Source organism: Plecotus auritus, assembly GCF_963455305.1.
Source record: "Plecotus auritus genome assembly, chromosome: 5".
NCBI lineage: Eukaryota > Metazoa > Chordata > Mammalia > Chiroptera > Vespertilionidae > Plecotus > Plecotus auritus.
The window spans coordinates 142,459,935-142,475,591 of record NC_137776.1 but is presented as its reverse complement, the minus strand read 5'-3'; the positions used below and the strand labels follow the sequence as shown (position 1 = coordinate 142,475,591).

Genomic DNA, 15,657 nt, shown 5'->3' with positions numbered 1-15,657 from the left:
TTTGCCTATCTGGTAAATGTTTCCAGAACCATCTTCTCAAGGATCCATCCTTTCCTACTGCTTTGAGAAACCAGCTGTGTCATCGAAGATTCTCATTTATGCACAGCTCTGTTTATAAGCTATGTCTTCTATTACTGGTATTATTGGAGAAAACCAAACCATGCCTAGTCTTCCCCCATTGCTAATGGGAGTGGGGTTCTTGAAGAAGCATTTCTGGAGAACCCCACAGGAGGATGAGATATTGGTAGAAAGCTTTATTTCCGTGGAGTTACATCCCTGGGTTTACAAGTCCCATTTCCCATAGTCCAGTCATAAAGGAAGTATAGCTGGGGTTTCAGTAAAGCTAAAAGCAAAGCCAGTATCCAGAGTTTCCTTTCCATGTTGGAACTGGGTCAGTTACAGTCCATTAGTCCATTGTGTATGGGTTTCACATGGCCATGTGCCATGTGGGCAAATGCATGGAAGCTGGAGCAAAAGAGCCCCACACGCCCAGAGTCGCTCAAGTCCCAAGAGAGTCAAGAGAGTGAACTTTGTTTAGGGAGTTTTGTATCCCAAATCTTCTTCATGCCCATGTAACGGCCTCACCCATTCTGCACCATCTGTCCCTGTCCCCAGGTGTGTGTCCCCTCTCCCCCCTGCAACTTTACTGGAAATGTGTCTATCTTCTCTTTGCTCTGGGACCCTGGGAGTGTAAAGTTGTAGCCTCCAGGTGAAGCTGCCCAGATGACATGCCTACGATATCTGGCCTTCCCTTTGCTCCTTTCCAATAATAACTAGTTAATTACAATGCTGTCATTAAGTCTATTTGTTTCTGTGCCAGCACCAATTTGTCTTTATTACTTTATTTTTGTGTAGTCTGTCTTAATACATAAAAGGAAAAATTCCCAGCCACCCAACAAATGCATGGGTATTTTTGCTCTTTCTTTGCAAGTTACCTTAGCTTTCCAAACACCTTTCCTTTTTTTTCTAACAGCTGTATTAAGATATAATTCATATACTCTACAATCTGTTCATTTAAAATGCACAGTTGGTTGGTTTTTAATATACTATTAATAGAGTTGTGCAACCACTACCCAAATTAATTTTAGAACATTTTTCTTATCCCCAGAAGAAACCTCATACTCTTTGGCCATTATTCCCCAACTCTCCTAGCTGCCATAGCCATAGAGCCACTAATTTATTTCTGTCTGTATAGATTTGCATATTCTAGACATTGCATACAAATAAAATAATATAATAAATGATCTTTTGTGACTAGCTTCTTTCACTTAGCATAATTTTTTTAAGATTCATCCAGTTTGGAGCATGCATCAATACTTGCTCTTTTTATGGCTGAATAATACTTCATTGTATATTTATTCATTGATTGATGGACATTTTATGGTTATTTTGGCTATTATGAATTATAGTGCTGTGAGCATTTATATATGCTAGCATTTATATACAATAAATAGAGTCTCTTAGATTTATTTTCCTCCTTGCTGGAGTTTTTAAAGAGTGTCTTGGTTTGGTAAACCTTCTAAGCTTCTACATTTCTGCAGATATTTTTATTTTATCCTCACTAAAATGGTCAAATTCTAAGTTTGACATTTATTTTCTTTTCTTTAATACTATCCCTCCACTGTCTTCTGGTTTCTAGTGTTGCTATTGAAAAGTCAGATGTTCATCTGATTCTTACTCCTTTGTTGTTCGTCTGTTCTTAAGTATCTGTTTGGCACTGAACTATTTCAATCTGAATTTACTTTAATTCTGAGAAATTCCTAGCTTAGCTTATCTCTATTTTGTCCAATTTTCCTGGAACTTCTAGAGTATTGATAATGATTTCTATTTCTATCCTCCTTAAATTTTCTTTTATATTTTCTATCTTTTCATCCCTCTCCCCCTGAAAAATAGCATATTTGGGAATTCCTCAACCTGATCTTTCAACCTACTAATACGTTCAAGTGTTATCAATTCTCATACCCAACCAATCTGTTAAATTTCAGATACTGATTTTTTTTGTTTTGTTATATCAGGGATTCCAGCTGGATGGATTTTTCTGGCACACTTTTTTACTTCATCCTTAAGTAGTTTCTCTCTCTCTCTCTCTCTCTCTCTCTCTCTCTCTCTCTCTGGCACACTTTTTTACTTCATCCTTAAGTAGTTCTCTCTCTCTCTCTCTCTTTCTCTCTCACTCACACACACACACACACACACACACACACACACACACACACACACGACTTTATTATAGCTTATTTTAAATGTTTGTCTGGCTCCCAAGTTCTATAAGTCATTCAATTTGTTGTCTGTCCTTTATGGCTTTTTTTTTTTAATTCAACAAATATTTATTGAGCGACTATTATGAGCTATATATTGTTCCAGATACTTGGGACACAGCAGAGAACAAAACGAAGGTGTCTGCCCTCATGGAGCTTACAGTCTAGTGTTTATGACCACTTTGCCTGAATGCTGTCCATGACCCTGGGCAAATCTCTCCTCAGCTATCCAATGCAGGAAGAAGCAGGCCTGGCCCAGACATGGATAACATGTCTGATGCACTGTAGATGCCAAACAGATATCACCTCCAACCCACTACCCAGGGAGTAGATCAGGCTGGAAGTTGACTTTTAATAATAAAATACATGGGGGAGTGCAGCAGGTGGTGTGGTGTGCTGCCGCGCCAGGGTCTGCGCTGGCTACACAAACTGCTGCTGCTGCCTCTTGGTGGCTGCCTGGCTGGCAAGGTCCTTGGCCTTCTCTGTAGCTGCCAGTGCCATCTCCTTTGCCTTCTCCTTGGCTTCCTTGGCTGTCTCAACAAGGGTTTGAAGGGGCCTCACCTTGCAGCTTGGCCAAGGTGTATTCAAAACCCTTCATGGACTTGGTCACACTGCTTTTGAACCGGGCAAGACCAAATTCCTGGACAGCTCTGGAGATCCCAAATAAGCTAGAGGAGACCCAAGCTTCCTTGTGGATTTCGGTCGAGCTGCTGTTATCAAAGTTCACACAGTAACTCCACCACCATCAACCAGGCGTGGTTGATGTTCCAATGAAGATGGTCATGGTCTGGTTGTGTGGGTCCACAATAGAAACCTCCAGGATGTACACTGAATGAGCAGCATTGGCAGGAACTAGTCCAGCCGTGGGCAAACTATGGCCCGCGGGCCGGATCCATCCCGTTCGGCTGTTCTATCCGGCCCGCGGAGCCGAAAGAGCGGAGGGTTCTCTTGCTCTCCCCTCCACTCCTTCACCAGCAGCAGTGTTAACATGGCAACGTTGGGAAACACAGCCACAGCTCCTTCTTCTGAGTGGGCGGATTTATATCCGCCCATTCAGTAGAAGGAACAACCTCTCAATCTTCCAGAGGCTCCTTGTAATGCCCGCGGATGTGTCCCCCAACATCACCCTGGGAATGCATAGACACGTTATCGTGGTGATGTAGGGAGACATGCCCCTGGAGAGCACAGTATCAGAGCATTAGCTAAAAAGGAGACCAACAACACTGTTCTCACTGAAGTTGGTGTTTTAAAGACCAAAAACCTTTCAACCCAGTCTACATTGCCATCTACATCTACGTCCCGGGCATAATTTGGAAGTTGCACTAAAGAAAATGTTTAATTTACTGTTTACACGTTTTGTTCTTTTCTATTTGTTTTAGTTTTAAATTATTTTATTATATTTAAGTTTAATTTGAAAGGCTTTTGTACCTTTCCTTTGTTAGGCAATTTTATTTTGCCTTTGCCATCTTCAATATAAGGTATGTTACTGTGCTATGATTCCTCCATTTTTTGAAGTTTCAAATTATAATAATTAGTGTTTACATTCTTCTTGTTAAAATGTTTGAAATGAATAAAACTATTGAAATAAAAAAAAAAAGACGGTACCCTTTTATGTAATGATGTTTACTTTGAATTTATATTAGTTCACACAAACACTCCATCCATGCTTTTGTTCCGGCCCTCCGATCCAGTTTAAGAACCCATTGTGGCCCTCGAGTCAAAAAGTTTGCCCACCCCTGAACTAGTCACTCGGCCCAGGGGGCATCCTATTGGTCTTGGTCAGGAGTCTCCAGGACAGGAGCTTCTGGTCACGGGTCACCTCCCGATGCACTATGTCATTTGTCAAGACATGTGTGCTATAGGGATTCAGGTACCACTGCCAGAAGGCAGCGAACACTTGGTCTCAGGAACTCCGGAGCGTGCTGTGGCCCAGGAAATACTTCATCATTGTCCTGGCCGGGCGTATCAGCACCTAAGCAGCATCAGGGGTGCAGAGCCTGGGGGGCGCGTGGAGGCCAGGCTGGGGCTGGGGCACACCCGCCAGGCACCAGTCACCTCCCCACTGCACCCCACCAGCAGCTGCCACCATGAGGAGTTCTCAGGCCGCCCCCCTTTATGGCTTTTGTGTACTCTGAGTTGTCTAATACTTTCCCCCTATGATTATTCACTGCCATATCTCTTCAAGATTTTGTTGCCAAGAAATGACTAGTAAATGGCATTTTTATTTAAATGTGTTTTATATAAAACAAGACTTAAAATAATCTAAATTTACAAGATATTTTAATGATTCTTAAATTTTTTTTATTAAGAATAAAATGTTTTTCCTCAGTAACTACTCAACTCTGATTATTTGATTTATTTATACTTCTTTTGTGAAATTTTTCACACAGAAAAGGAGAAAATAACTTTTAAGCAAATCCATGTTGCTGCTCTATACCAGGCTTTTTATTATTAGGAAGGTGCTAATTTGCAAGTTTTTGTTACTAAGTGGACATCAATTATCTGGATTTGAGGCAGTGGTGATGGGAAGCCCTTCTTCTGCCACCCTGAAGAAGGTCAGGTTGACTGTTCATTAAACCAGGCCCTAGCACTGCAGCTTTCCTGTGTGCTGCTCACCTTTGGTGTTCATCCCCAGAGGCATCTCTGAAGCATTGTATATGTTCAGCCAGCCATGTTTAATTCAAAATTACTTTCTTATAGTATACAAAAGTATTCATGTTCAAGAGGTAAATTATAGGAACATAGTCTAGCTATGTACCTTTTACTTATTAATCAAGTTTTTAATAAGCTATTGTGGGTCAGCAGTTGATGGCATATACTAGTAAGACAGTGGGGGCAAGAAATAACACAGCATTGCTATCTTGTACCTTCCACCTCAACTTTTTTCCAGGTCATCCCTTTCTCTGGAACTGACCCTTTGAAGTCCCCTCCCTTTACTTCCATTTTCTTCACCAGGTCTTTTATCCTTCTGACCAAAATAATTTGTAGCCAAATTTTGTCATAAACATTGCTAATTTATCAAACATTCTTTGCCTGCCAAGCCCTGGATATGCCCTCAGAATCCTTTTTAGCACATAACACTTCAGGGAGTTTGCCACTAGAGACAATACCCCGTTGTCATTTTTGTTCTAGCTCTTGTTCCAATCAGACTAAGACATTAACATATTCAGGCTATATTCGCTTTGAAGGCTGAAGAGAAATAAAGGTAAAATAACAAGTAAAATTGTTTCCCAGTATCCAAGAGACACTTCCTTTAAAGCCATTTATGTCGTTCCAACTCTTGTTTCTATCTGTGCTGTTTCTGCTTCTTTCTACCTAATTAGCTCAAAGTAGAAAATAAACACACTTGTATTGAGCAATACAAACTAGATTTTAATTCAGTAGTAAGTGAAAAGGACATTCTTTTCTTTCCAAATATTTTCACCTCTTTAGTCACTCCTGAGGTAATTTCTCATTTTTGGTATAATGTACATTTTTTTCCTATCCTTGTATTTAGATATTTTTGGTGAAAATTAGGTACCAGGAACTAAGCAAAGGTCTTTTATTGATAAAATAACATAGGAATTTGAGAAAAGACAACATAGAAGGAAATGCTGGTAAGGCAAACAAGCATTTATTTTTGTTCCTGAGTTAATATGAGGTGGATATTTTTAAAATATTAATAAAAAAGACAGAAGAAAGTGGAACATTCCTAAGTGAGCCAACTCTCTGGCCATTATTCTGTTGTGTGCCTAAACTATATTATTGTACTTGTTCTTCACAACCACTCTGTTCAGTATAGGTATTGGCCTCACTTATAAAAACAAGGAGAGTAAAAAAGGTAAATAATTTGCCCAAAGACACACAGCTAGTAAGTGGTAGAGTTGGGATTCCACCCCCATCTCTGGCTACAAATATTTTTGTTCTTTCCCACCTAACCATTTAAGAAATTTTACTCTTACAAGATTTTACCTTTTTCCATAATGGACTTTATATTACAGGCTTTTTAATATGGGCAGTGATTATGTGCATGCATACATTTAAAGTTTTATAAAGTTATTTGGGCCTTTGGCACTGTGGCTAAAATGATAAGATTCTGGTGTAATAGTGTCGAGAGCCCTTGACAGTGTAGCCCAGTGATATATAGTGATTGAGCCAGGTGTCAAATCCTGACTCTACCACTGCCTCACATTGTGAGAGACCAACATACAAGGTTGTTTCAAGGATTAAACATGGAAATATGCATAGGACACCTAGCACAATAGTAACAAATAGTAAATGTTTCATAACTCTATTACATATTTACTATATTATGTTAAATCCCTAGCTTCTCCATGAGATTCTGAGAATTTTCACAGAACTTATAAACTATATTAAAGATACTGATTTTATACTTACTGAGTTGATATTTGTAGGGAAATAAACATTACTTCTACTCTTGTATTTTTCATATTTTGGGTAAATACTTTAAAATATAATCATTACTATTTGAAACATATAGTCTCTCTCCTGATCAGGAACATTTGCCTCATCCAGGAATTACAGTATTTCTAGAAAGATACCCAAAATCTGTTTTGGTTGAAGATACTTGAAATAATAGTAGTAGACACTGACTACTGGTGTCTTTGTTTTAACCTTCTATTGTATGAGAATGCAGAATGCACAGTTCAGCGATTAAAACATTTGCTATCTTCTTTTCTTTTTCAGAAGATGAATAATCTTTCATTTAGTGAGCTATGTTGCCTCTTCTGCTGTCCACCTTGTCCAGGGAAAATTGCTTCAAAATTAGCATTTTTGCCACCTGATCCAACTTACACACTAATGTGTGATGAAAGTGGAAGCCGCTGGACTTTACATCTATCAGAACGAGCTGACTGGCAGTACTCTTCTAGAGAAAAAGATGCTATGGAGTGTTTCATGACTAGAACCAGTAAAGGCAACAGAATTGCCTGCATGTTTGTGCGTTGCTCACCCAATGCCAAATACACCTTACTCTTCTCACATGGAAATGCTGTTGATCTTGGTCAGATGAGCAGCTTTTACATAGGATTGGGATCACGGATTAACTGTAATATATTCTCATATGATTATTCTGGATATGGTGCAAGTTCTGGGAAACCATCGGAGAAGAACCTCTATGCAGACATAGAAGCTGCTTGGCTTGCTCTTAGGACAAGGTAAATGGTGATTGGGAATTACTTTCCATACTTGGGAAAATTGTCTTGTATTAGAATAGAATAAAGGCTTTTTATAACACATTTTAAAGTGCTAAATAGAGACTATATTTACCATTATATACCTATGAAGAGTTAAAATTAGATTGTAATTGAACTTATTAAAGTGTAATATGTATTTTCAAAATTGTAGCATTTCACGAGATTGAGCGAAAATATGATTTAGCTAATTACTCATTGACTTGACCTATCATTAACAGTGTAAGAGACTGCATTGTTTTTTGTCAAAATCCTGAGCCAGGGTTTGCATTATTTTATATAATTATTTCCTAGAAAATGTGGCTTAAAGATATCTTAATGGAACTATTTTTAAAGTTTTCATTCTATAAAACAGATTTTACTTTCATTCTGGACTCAAAATTTGGAGAGGCTCTCAAGTGAAGAAAAGTTAATGCTATGATAAATCATTTACATAATTTCTGTTACTATGTCAGTTATTCTTTGTTTATAGCTACATTTTTTTTGGAAACTAGAAATTGTGTTAGTCTTATCTAGTCACCAGGATACTTACAAATCTTTTTTAAAAATAATGCAATTTTTTATACTTCAGTGTATTATCTCATCGTTTAGCATACAGTAAGCAGATATCTTAGTATAAGTTATTCTTCCTATTAGACATTGATAAGCTGCCTGACTTCCACAGTATTTTAGTTAGAAGCTAAGGACATAAAGAAAAGAAAAGGAACATATATGCATAACCCATGGACACAGACCAACAGTGTGGTGATGGCCAGAGGGAAGGAGCTGGTGGGGACTGGGTAGAGGTAGGCAAGGGCAGTGGGGAGGAGGAGGGTAATGGGGACATCTGTAATAGTATCGACAATCAAAATTAAATTTAAAAAGAAGAACTAGAGAGATATGAAAGAATATAAAGAAAAAGGAAACTTAATGTTTCTAATTTAATGTTTAAATATGAATGATTTCCGTTAGTTAAGAACCACTTCAATTTTGTTAGTAGGCATAGCCTTTTTTGGGAAAATGTCTTTAGAACTATTTACCCCTCCAAGATATGTAATAAAACTCAACTCTCATAGCAAAGTTCTATATAAAGGGGATTCTTAAATCAGTTGAAATGATATGAAAACATATTTGATGAATAAGAAAAAAATAGATGGTAAGTAATATAAGTAGCAGGAAAAGAGTTCAGGGTTGGGTAGAAGAACAGAATGTTAAAAACCATCTTAAATGATAAAATTGGTTTTTAGAGAGAGTGTAAGGGAAAAGAGAGAAACATTGATGTGAGAGGGCAACATTCATCAGCTGCCTCTGTATGTCCCCCACTAGGGATTGAGTGCCCTGACTGGGAATTGAACCAATAACCTCTACTGCACAGGATGGTGCCCATCCAACTGAGCCACACCGGCCAGGGCAGTAATATGTATTCTTTAATAACAGATTTATTGAGATATAATTTGTATACCATAATTAACTATTTTTTTTAAATATTTTTTATTGATTTTTTTTACAGAGAGGAAGGGAGAGGGTAGAGAGCTAGAAACATTGATGAGAAAGAAACATCGATCAGCTGCCTCCTGCACACGCCCCATCGGGGATGTGCACGCAACCAAGGTACATGCCCTTGACCGGAATCGAACCCGGGACCCCCCAGTCCGCAGTCCAGCGCTCTATCCACTGAGCCAAACTGGTCAGGGCATAATTCACTATTTTAAAGGGTAACTCCAGTGGACTAGTATGTTTCTTAAAGATGCTAAGTTAAAGCAGACAGCCTTTATTGTTAGTGCTTCTTAAGTAATCAGGAAGGGGAAAGTAAATAATGAACTTAAGTGGTTATTACTTGAATGGTCTGGTTTTCTTTTTAGGATAATTGATAATAACCCTAAGTTTCTGAACTTCTGATCTATCAAGAGAAAATAAGGGACTAATATTCACTATGGAGCCTTCACCTACAAATTTTGAAATCATTATCTTTGTGTTGTAATAGAAAAAACACTGGACTGGGCGTCAGGATTCCTGGGTTCAAATTATAGGTCTGTCACTAACTTACTCTGACTTTGAACATCTGCTCAGTAAGCAGCTGAACCAGAGTAGATAGTCTCTAAAGTCTTTTCTAACTTTTATTCTGAAATTCTGTTATTGCTTGGAGTCCTCTGATGTGACATTGGCAGCTGCCTCTGCTGCTCTGGAACCTTGCCCATCACTAACTTTATCCTAAAACCCATAGTTGCCACCAACAATGCTGCTACTCAGCTAACAGCAACTGTGCAGCCTTAAGAGTTATGCTGATTCTGCAAATGTTCATTTTCCCAATTTTCATTCCTATAAAGTATGCACAGCCAGGTCTGTTGTAAAGAAAACTTTTCTGAGTTTATTTACATTTAGAGTCAGTCTGGAGTAGATGGAACCCAAACTCTAGAAATATCCAAATGCTTGAGTGTAGGACTGATTAGAAGAAACTATGGGAGGGGATGTCATTAGCTGGATAGTTCAAATAGGTGTGTGCCCCTGGAAAGGGCCATAGGGAGCATACAGGGCTTGTCTTGTTCTTTCCTGGTGAATGCTCAGATAATTTGGTAAGCTCTATTACCTTTTCAAAAGATTAGAAGCTGTTGATCAAATGGCCCTTAGCAGCCAGAAGTGATTACTGAAGTGGAAAGGCATATTTGATGTCACTTAACCCTTAACCCCCACATTCATTAGCTCCTGTAGCATCTCACTTGCACTTGCAGTAGTTTATAGTTGGGACAATTATACTGTAGACAGGTAATAGTGCCTGGAACATAGTATGTGCCCAATATTACTGAGTTCAGTGAGTTTACGTATTTAAATCCAAACCCTTTTTAAAGGGAGTAAAGCAATACTCTTGAGATTTTAGCATGAAGTCTATTCATAATTAACTGAATTGTATGTCATTGGAATTTTCATTCGTCTATCTTTTCAGTCACTAATCCATTTCTATGGTAAGTAAAGTCAGATTTCAAGAAATATAGTAATTTGCTCTTGACTAAAATAATGTGTACATTCATTCTATACTGTAACTATATGTCACATTTTCACCAATATTACCAACTTCAGAAAAGGAAACGATCTACTTTTGATGTCTAGAGAAGTAATGTTTCTTACATTTAATGGAAGATAAATACTATCTATTAAATATCAATCATTAAAATATTAGTGATAATAATATGTTCCAAATTTAGTCAATAATATGTTAAGTTATATAAATGGTTTAATAAATAAATTTTTAAGATTGAAATTTAAAAAGACCTCAGCAATTTTTCCAAAAGATGAAATTGAAAAATGAAATAAGCTAAGACAATAGATTTTACTATAGCTTTAAATATAATAGTGATGACTAAGAAACTTAAAGTTTAAATATAAATTTGTTGACATTGTCTAAGTCATTCGGTTACAAAGTTAAGTTGTGAGGGATGATTGAACATTTCCATACCAGTCCAACTCTTTTTTTTTTCTCCAATTTCTGAACTTTGTAGATATGGCATTCGCCCTGAAAATGTGATTATATATGGCCAAAGTATAGGGACAGTACCATCTGTGGATCTTGCTGCTCGGTACGAGAGTGCTGCTGTTATTCTTCATTCTCCTTTGACCTCAGGAATGCGAGTTGCTTTTCCTGATACCAAGAAAACCTACTGTTTTGATGCATTCCCAAAGTAAGTATCAATATTCAAAATACTTGAATTCAAAGAAACTTTTGAGGGGAATTTTATTCCATCACTTAAGGTATTCATGATACAAATCACTCATCCATGAGCTGCTATTTTTTATATCTTACAGAAATTGTGAAAAATTAACTTAAGCAGGTAGTAATAGACACCAGTCAGGAAACTGAAATGTTTGAGCAGTAGTGATCCAGGTGCAAAGTACTGAGGGCCTTTTAACCAGACAATGGCATTAGTATTAGAGACAAAATGATTTTGAGAACAAAACTGATAGAACTAAAGGTCAGGCTGGATATAGGATGCTAACTAAGTAAAAGAACTTGAACATAATTCCCTGGGTGGTGGTACCATTCATTGAGACACAATACTGGAGGAAAGGGACAAGTAGAGGGAAAATGAGACACGTGTGCATAAAAATGAGTGAATGATATGTATTGGCATCTGATTGACAAAAGTAGTGAATTGCAAAAAAAGTTGAGTCTTAAATGAACTAGGGTAAGTATTGCCGCCATAGAGTCTACAAACATAAGGTGTTAGACAAACTTGAAAGAAGGGCTACTTCTACTGCTTCTTGAGACAAGATGGTAGTTCCCACCAACTCAAGTGAGAAGCTGGTAAATTTAAGTTTTATTTTCTTTGCCTAATTTGCAACAATAAAAGATATTATTTGTGAATGATAGGTGGACCAGAGGCCAACTCATCACTTGGTTCTTTTTTTTAAAATTTTTTTTATTGATTTTAGAGAGGGAGGGAGAGGGGGAGAGAGAGAGAAACATCAATGATGAAAGTCCAAGTCATCACTTAGTTCTTTTATTATTATTTATTTTTTATTGATTTCAGAGAGGAAGGGGGAGAAAGAGAGAGAGAGAAAGAGAGCGAGAGAGAGAAACATAAGTGATCAGAATCATTGATCAGCTGCCTCCTGCATGGCCCCTACTGAGGATCAAGCCTGAAACCTGGGCATGTGCCCTTGACCAGAATCTAACCTGGGACCCTTCAGTCCACACGCCGACACTCTATCCACTGAACCAAACCAGCTAGGGCAGTGGTCGGCAAACTCATTAGTCAACAGAGCCAAATATCAACAGTACAACGATTGAAATTTCTTTTGAGAGCCAAATTTTTTAAACTTAAACTTCTTCTAACGCCACTTCTTCAAAATAGACTCCCCCAGGCCATGGTATTTTGTGGAAGAGCCACACTCAAGGGACCAAAGAGCCGCATGTGGCTCACGAGCCCCAGTTTGCCGACCACTGGGCTAGGGCATCACTTGATTCTTTATAAGAACATCAAGGGTCATTTTAAAAACTTTTTTTTTTTTTTCATCATTAGCAAGTCAGGAGTCACTTTTGAAGGGATGCTTATGGTACATCTGATCTTATCACCAGAACAAGCTATTGGAGGGAAATTTGATTTTTATTTTCGGTTTGTTTTTGTTTTAGATATTGGTAGGTTGGAAGGTATGTGCATTACATTGCTTCTGTTCAGCTGAATCATAGCGATGATAGGAAGGTATTTGGGGTAATGCTATTGCCATAAAACTTATATCTCTTGTCTACCTCCCTCTTTCATTATTGCATCAACAGAGAGGACAGCACTAAAAGTTAACTGTTAGAAAAAGACCTTTAGTATTGAATATCTGACAGCAAATAATATACCCAAGCATTCTTTCCTTAACCAAATGCAGCCTTGAATAATTTCATTGATAATGTTTTTACTTTTTATGACTCTGTCCTCATTTTATGATTACAGTGCCCCCATGTCTCCCTTCCTTTCCCTCTCTCTCTGGATTTTTTAAGTTTTTTTTTTATATGTAATCTCTGTAATTTATGTCTCCTTTGCGTTGCCTTTTAAATTCTGATTGTTTTGATCTCTGTCATATGTTAGTGTAATCCTCTGATGTCTGGTAATTCTTGGTTGTCGGCTCATAGTAAGGCAGAGGAACTAAAGTGCTGTTCTAAAGCGGGTGATTAAGACTTATTGACTGTAAGCTTCACTGTAAAGTGATCTGGTCAAGCCAATTAATTGGGGATCCCCACCTGAACTCCCATACCAATATTTATATATTTTTCCTTTTAAAGTGGGTATAGTCTCCAAAGAAGACTTTCTAAAACTCCCCCTTGGTGGATGAAGTCCTGGATGCCAGTTCTGGAAGCCCAGTAGGGAGAAAGGGCTCACAGCAGCCAGTATGTATATGCTCGCTTGGCCTCTGATACCTCTGCCCTAAACTGTGTCTGGCAATCCCTTAGTCTACAAACCCCACAGTTTTGGGTGGAGTGCAGTTACCCTGCTGCAAAAAGTAGGGGAAAGAAGCTGACAGAGAGGGACCTAAATTATTTCTTGGAACAAATTGTAAATATTTCAATCACCTACCTTCATCCCCCTGTCATTTCCTAGTTTTCTCCTGTATTCCATGGTATAAATTGGGTTGGTTCTTCACTTTACCTTCTATCCTCTTAAAAATTGTTTTCTCCTATCTACTATTCACCTCCAAAATTTTTTATGTTTAATTACATTTGCTCTATTTTTGTGAGTTAATACCATAAAACAAACAAAAATCCTGCCATATATGAGTGCAGAAAGGTATGAAATTAGCACATATTGAAATGGTCCTTATTTTCCTTGCAACCTTAGTTTTTCTGTGCAAGACATGAACATTGTATGTAAAGGTGCTGTAGGGTTTGAATCATATTTTAAATTCCTTCTGGATAGATTCTGGTTTTTGAATTATCTCTCTGATATAGAACAAGAAAGTTTGTTTTACATTCCTTTTCATAGTTAATTCATTGACTTTCCCCCCTCCTTTTTCTCTACAGTATTGACAAAATCTCTAAAATAACCTCTCCAGTATTAATAATTCATGGGACTGAAGATGAAGTCATTGACTTTTCACATGGCCTTGCATTGTTTGAGCGTTGCCAAAGACCTGTGGAGCCTCTGTGGGTTGAAGGGGCAGGTCACAATGATGTGGAACTTTATGGACAGTACCTTGAAAGGTTGAAACAGTTTGTGTCACAGGAATTGGTAAATTTGTAAAATATTCTGTAAATTTGCATACCGGGTTTTCTTTTGCTGAACTGCACTCTTTGGTAAAGAACATAAAACCTGAAGGTTTTGTTTGCAAATCATGTCAGTTGCCTTCATAAATGTACAGGTAATGATTTGTTAACAGACTTAATGAAGGTTTTAATTACCAGAACTATAACTGGAAATAACAGTATCATGCAGTCAGGCTGTGTAATTTATATTTTTTTCTGTGAATTTTTTTTAACATCAAGATATAAGTACTGTATGAAATTTTAATTCTATGAAATCAAATGCTGTAAAAGTATTGCCAAATGCTTTTGCATATGAGAAACAAATTTATAAATATTTTTAAAACATCTCAATGTACCAAATCTTATCCTGGTATACAAATGTAATATTCTTTCAATAAAAAGCTGTGTATCTGAAACAATTCAAGTACTAAAAAAACACACAAATTCACTAGAGATGACCTAAACCCTGTTGTACAGGAATAGAGGTGTAAACAGTTGTTATTCTATTGTAAAGTACATTGGATTTTCTGTATTCCCTGGTTATACATTTTCTCCTCTAAAAAATAAAAAAAAATGATTAAGTCTTAATTTTTATGCCATCTGTTAATTTACCAACTAGTTACCTTGTAAATGACAAGTCATGATAGCACTGAATTTTAACTAGTTTTGATTTATAAGTTTGGTACTGTGAGGCAACTACTTAAAATTTTTATTTTAGTTATTTAAAAGGCATTTAGAGCTTCAAGAATGACTTTTAGATGCGATGTTGTTTTAAATTTTGCAGTACTCTTCATTATAAGACAACCTGAAAGCCTATTGGATGTTCTTCAAGACCACAGACTGGCTTTGGTCCCTTTTCACTTTGGCTATTTTTAACAATAGGATTTATTGGTTTGGATTATTATCTAAGAATTTCATGGATTTACTCCTGATGTAGGAGATCAGAAAACATTTAATTCATAACTTTTATATTAACCAATGTAGTAAAAAATAAAACTCACAAACAAAAACTAAGTTGCCTTTCCTTGAATGAATCATTCCTGAATTTAAAAAATGAAAGAAAAATAAAAAATAAATTAATGGTATGTAGTCTAACTTGTAAATGAATGATATTGAAATAATACACTGTGGATATTTTTAAGGCCTTATGTAATTTTAATTGTTCTGCTTGTTCTGCGGTTATGTCTAAGACTATAGTATATGATTCTCTTCAAAGTATATCAAATATTGTGAATGCTTTGGATCAGATGTGTCAAATTAACAGTAAAACAACAAATATACCACTCAGCTGTGCTTGTTTGCCTTTTTGCATGTTCTCTACCTCCTATAAAGGGTGAAGAAAAGTTACTGTTCATCTTAATAGTTCTATAGTTTTCTAAATTTTATTACTTCTTTCATTTGGAGAGGTTTTTCTTTCTCAAGATTGTCTTAGAGCCTATACAATTCCTTCTTTGTACAACATACACCCCAGAGTTTAGCTGAGTGTTTTCTTTGACTAATTCCGTAT

General features: G+C 37.0%; 1 protein-coding gene and 1 pseudogene across 3 annotated transcripts in view; one reads left to right on the top strand and one right to left on the bottom strand.

Moving 5' to 3' along the window:
- ABHD17B (abhydrolase domain containing 17B, depalmitoylase) overlaps window positions 1-15,443 on the top strand; it is a 46,822-nt gene extending 31,379 nt beyond the window's left edge. The window contains exons 2-5 of one of the 2 annotated variants that reach the window (XM_080667748.1): window positions 6,945-7,414; window positions 10,924-11,103; window positions 13,194-13,298; window positions 13,929-15,198. In XM_080667748.1, the coding sequence (XP_080523874.1) occupies window positions 6,948-7,414; window positions 10,924-11,103; window positions 13,194-13,275 (729 nt within the window). In that variant the 5' untranslated portion in view covers window positions 6,945-6,947 and the 3' untranslated portion in view covers window positions 13,276-13,298; window positions 13,929-15,198. Of the gene's footprint in view, window positions 1-6,944; window positions 7,415-10,923; window positions 11,104-13,193; window positions 13,299-13,928 lie in introns of both variants that reach the window. The other variant, XM_080667747.1, reaches the window with a different exon arrangement.
- LOC308248926 (PRELI domain-containing protein 1, mitochondrial-like) lies at window positions 2,679-4,206 on the bottom strand (annotated as a pseudogene). The gene is made up of 3 exons: window positions 4,008-4,206; window positions 2,820-3,110; window positions 2,679-2,788 (listed from the first exon to the last, which is right to left on the bottom strand). The product of its transcript is annotated as a PRELI domain-containing protein 1, mitochondrial-like (transcript).
- Window positions 15,444-15,657: the final 214 nt, after the last annotated feature.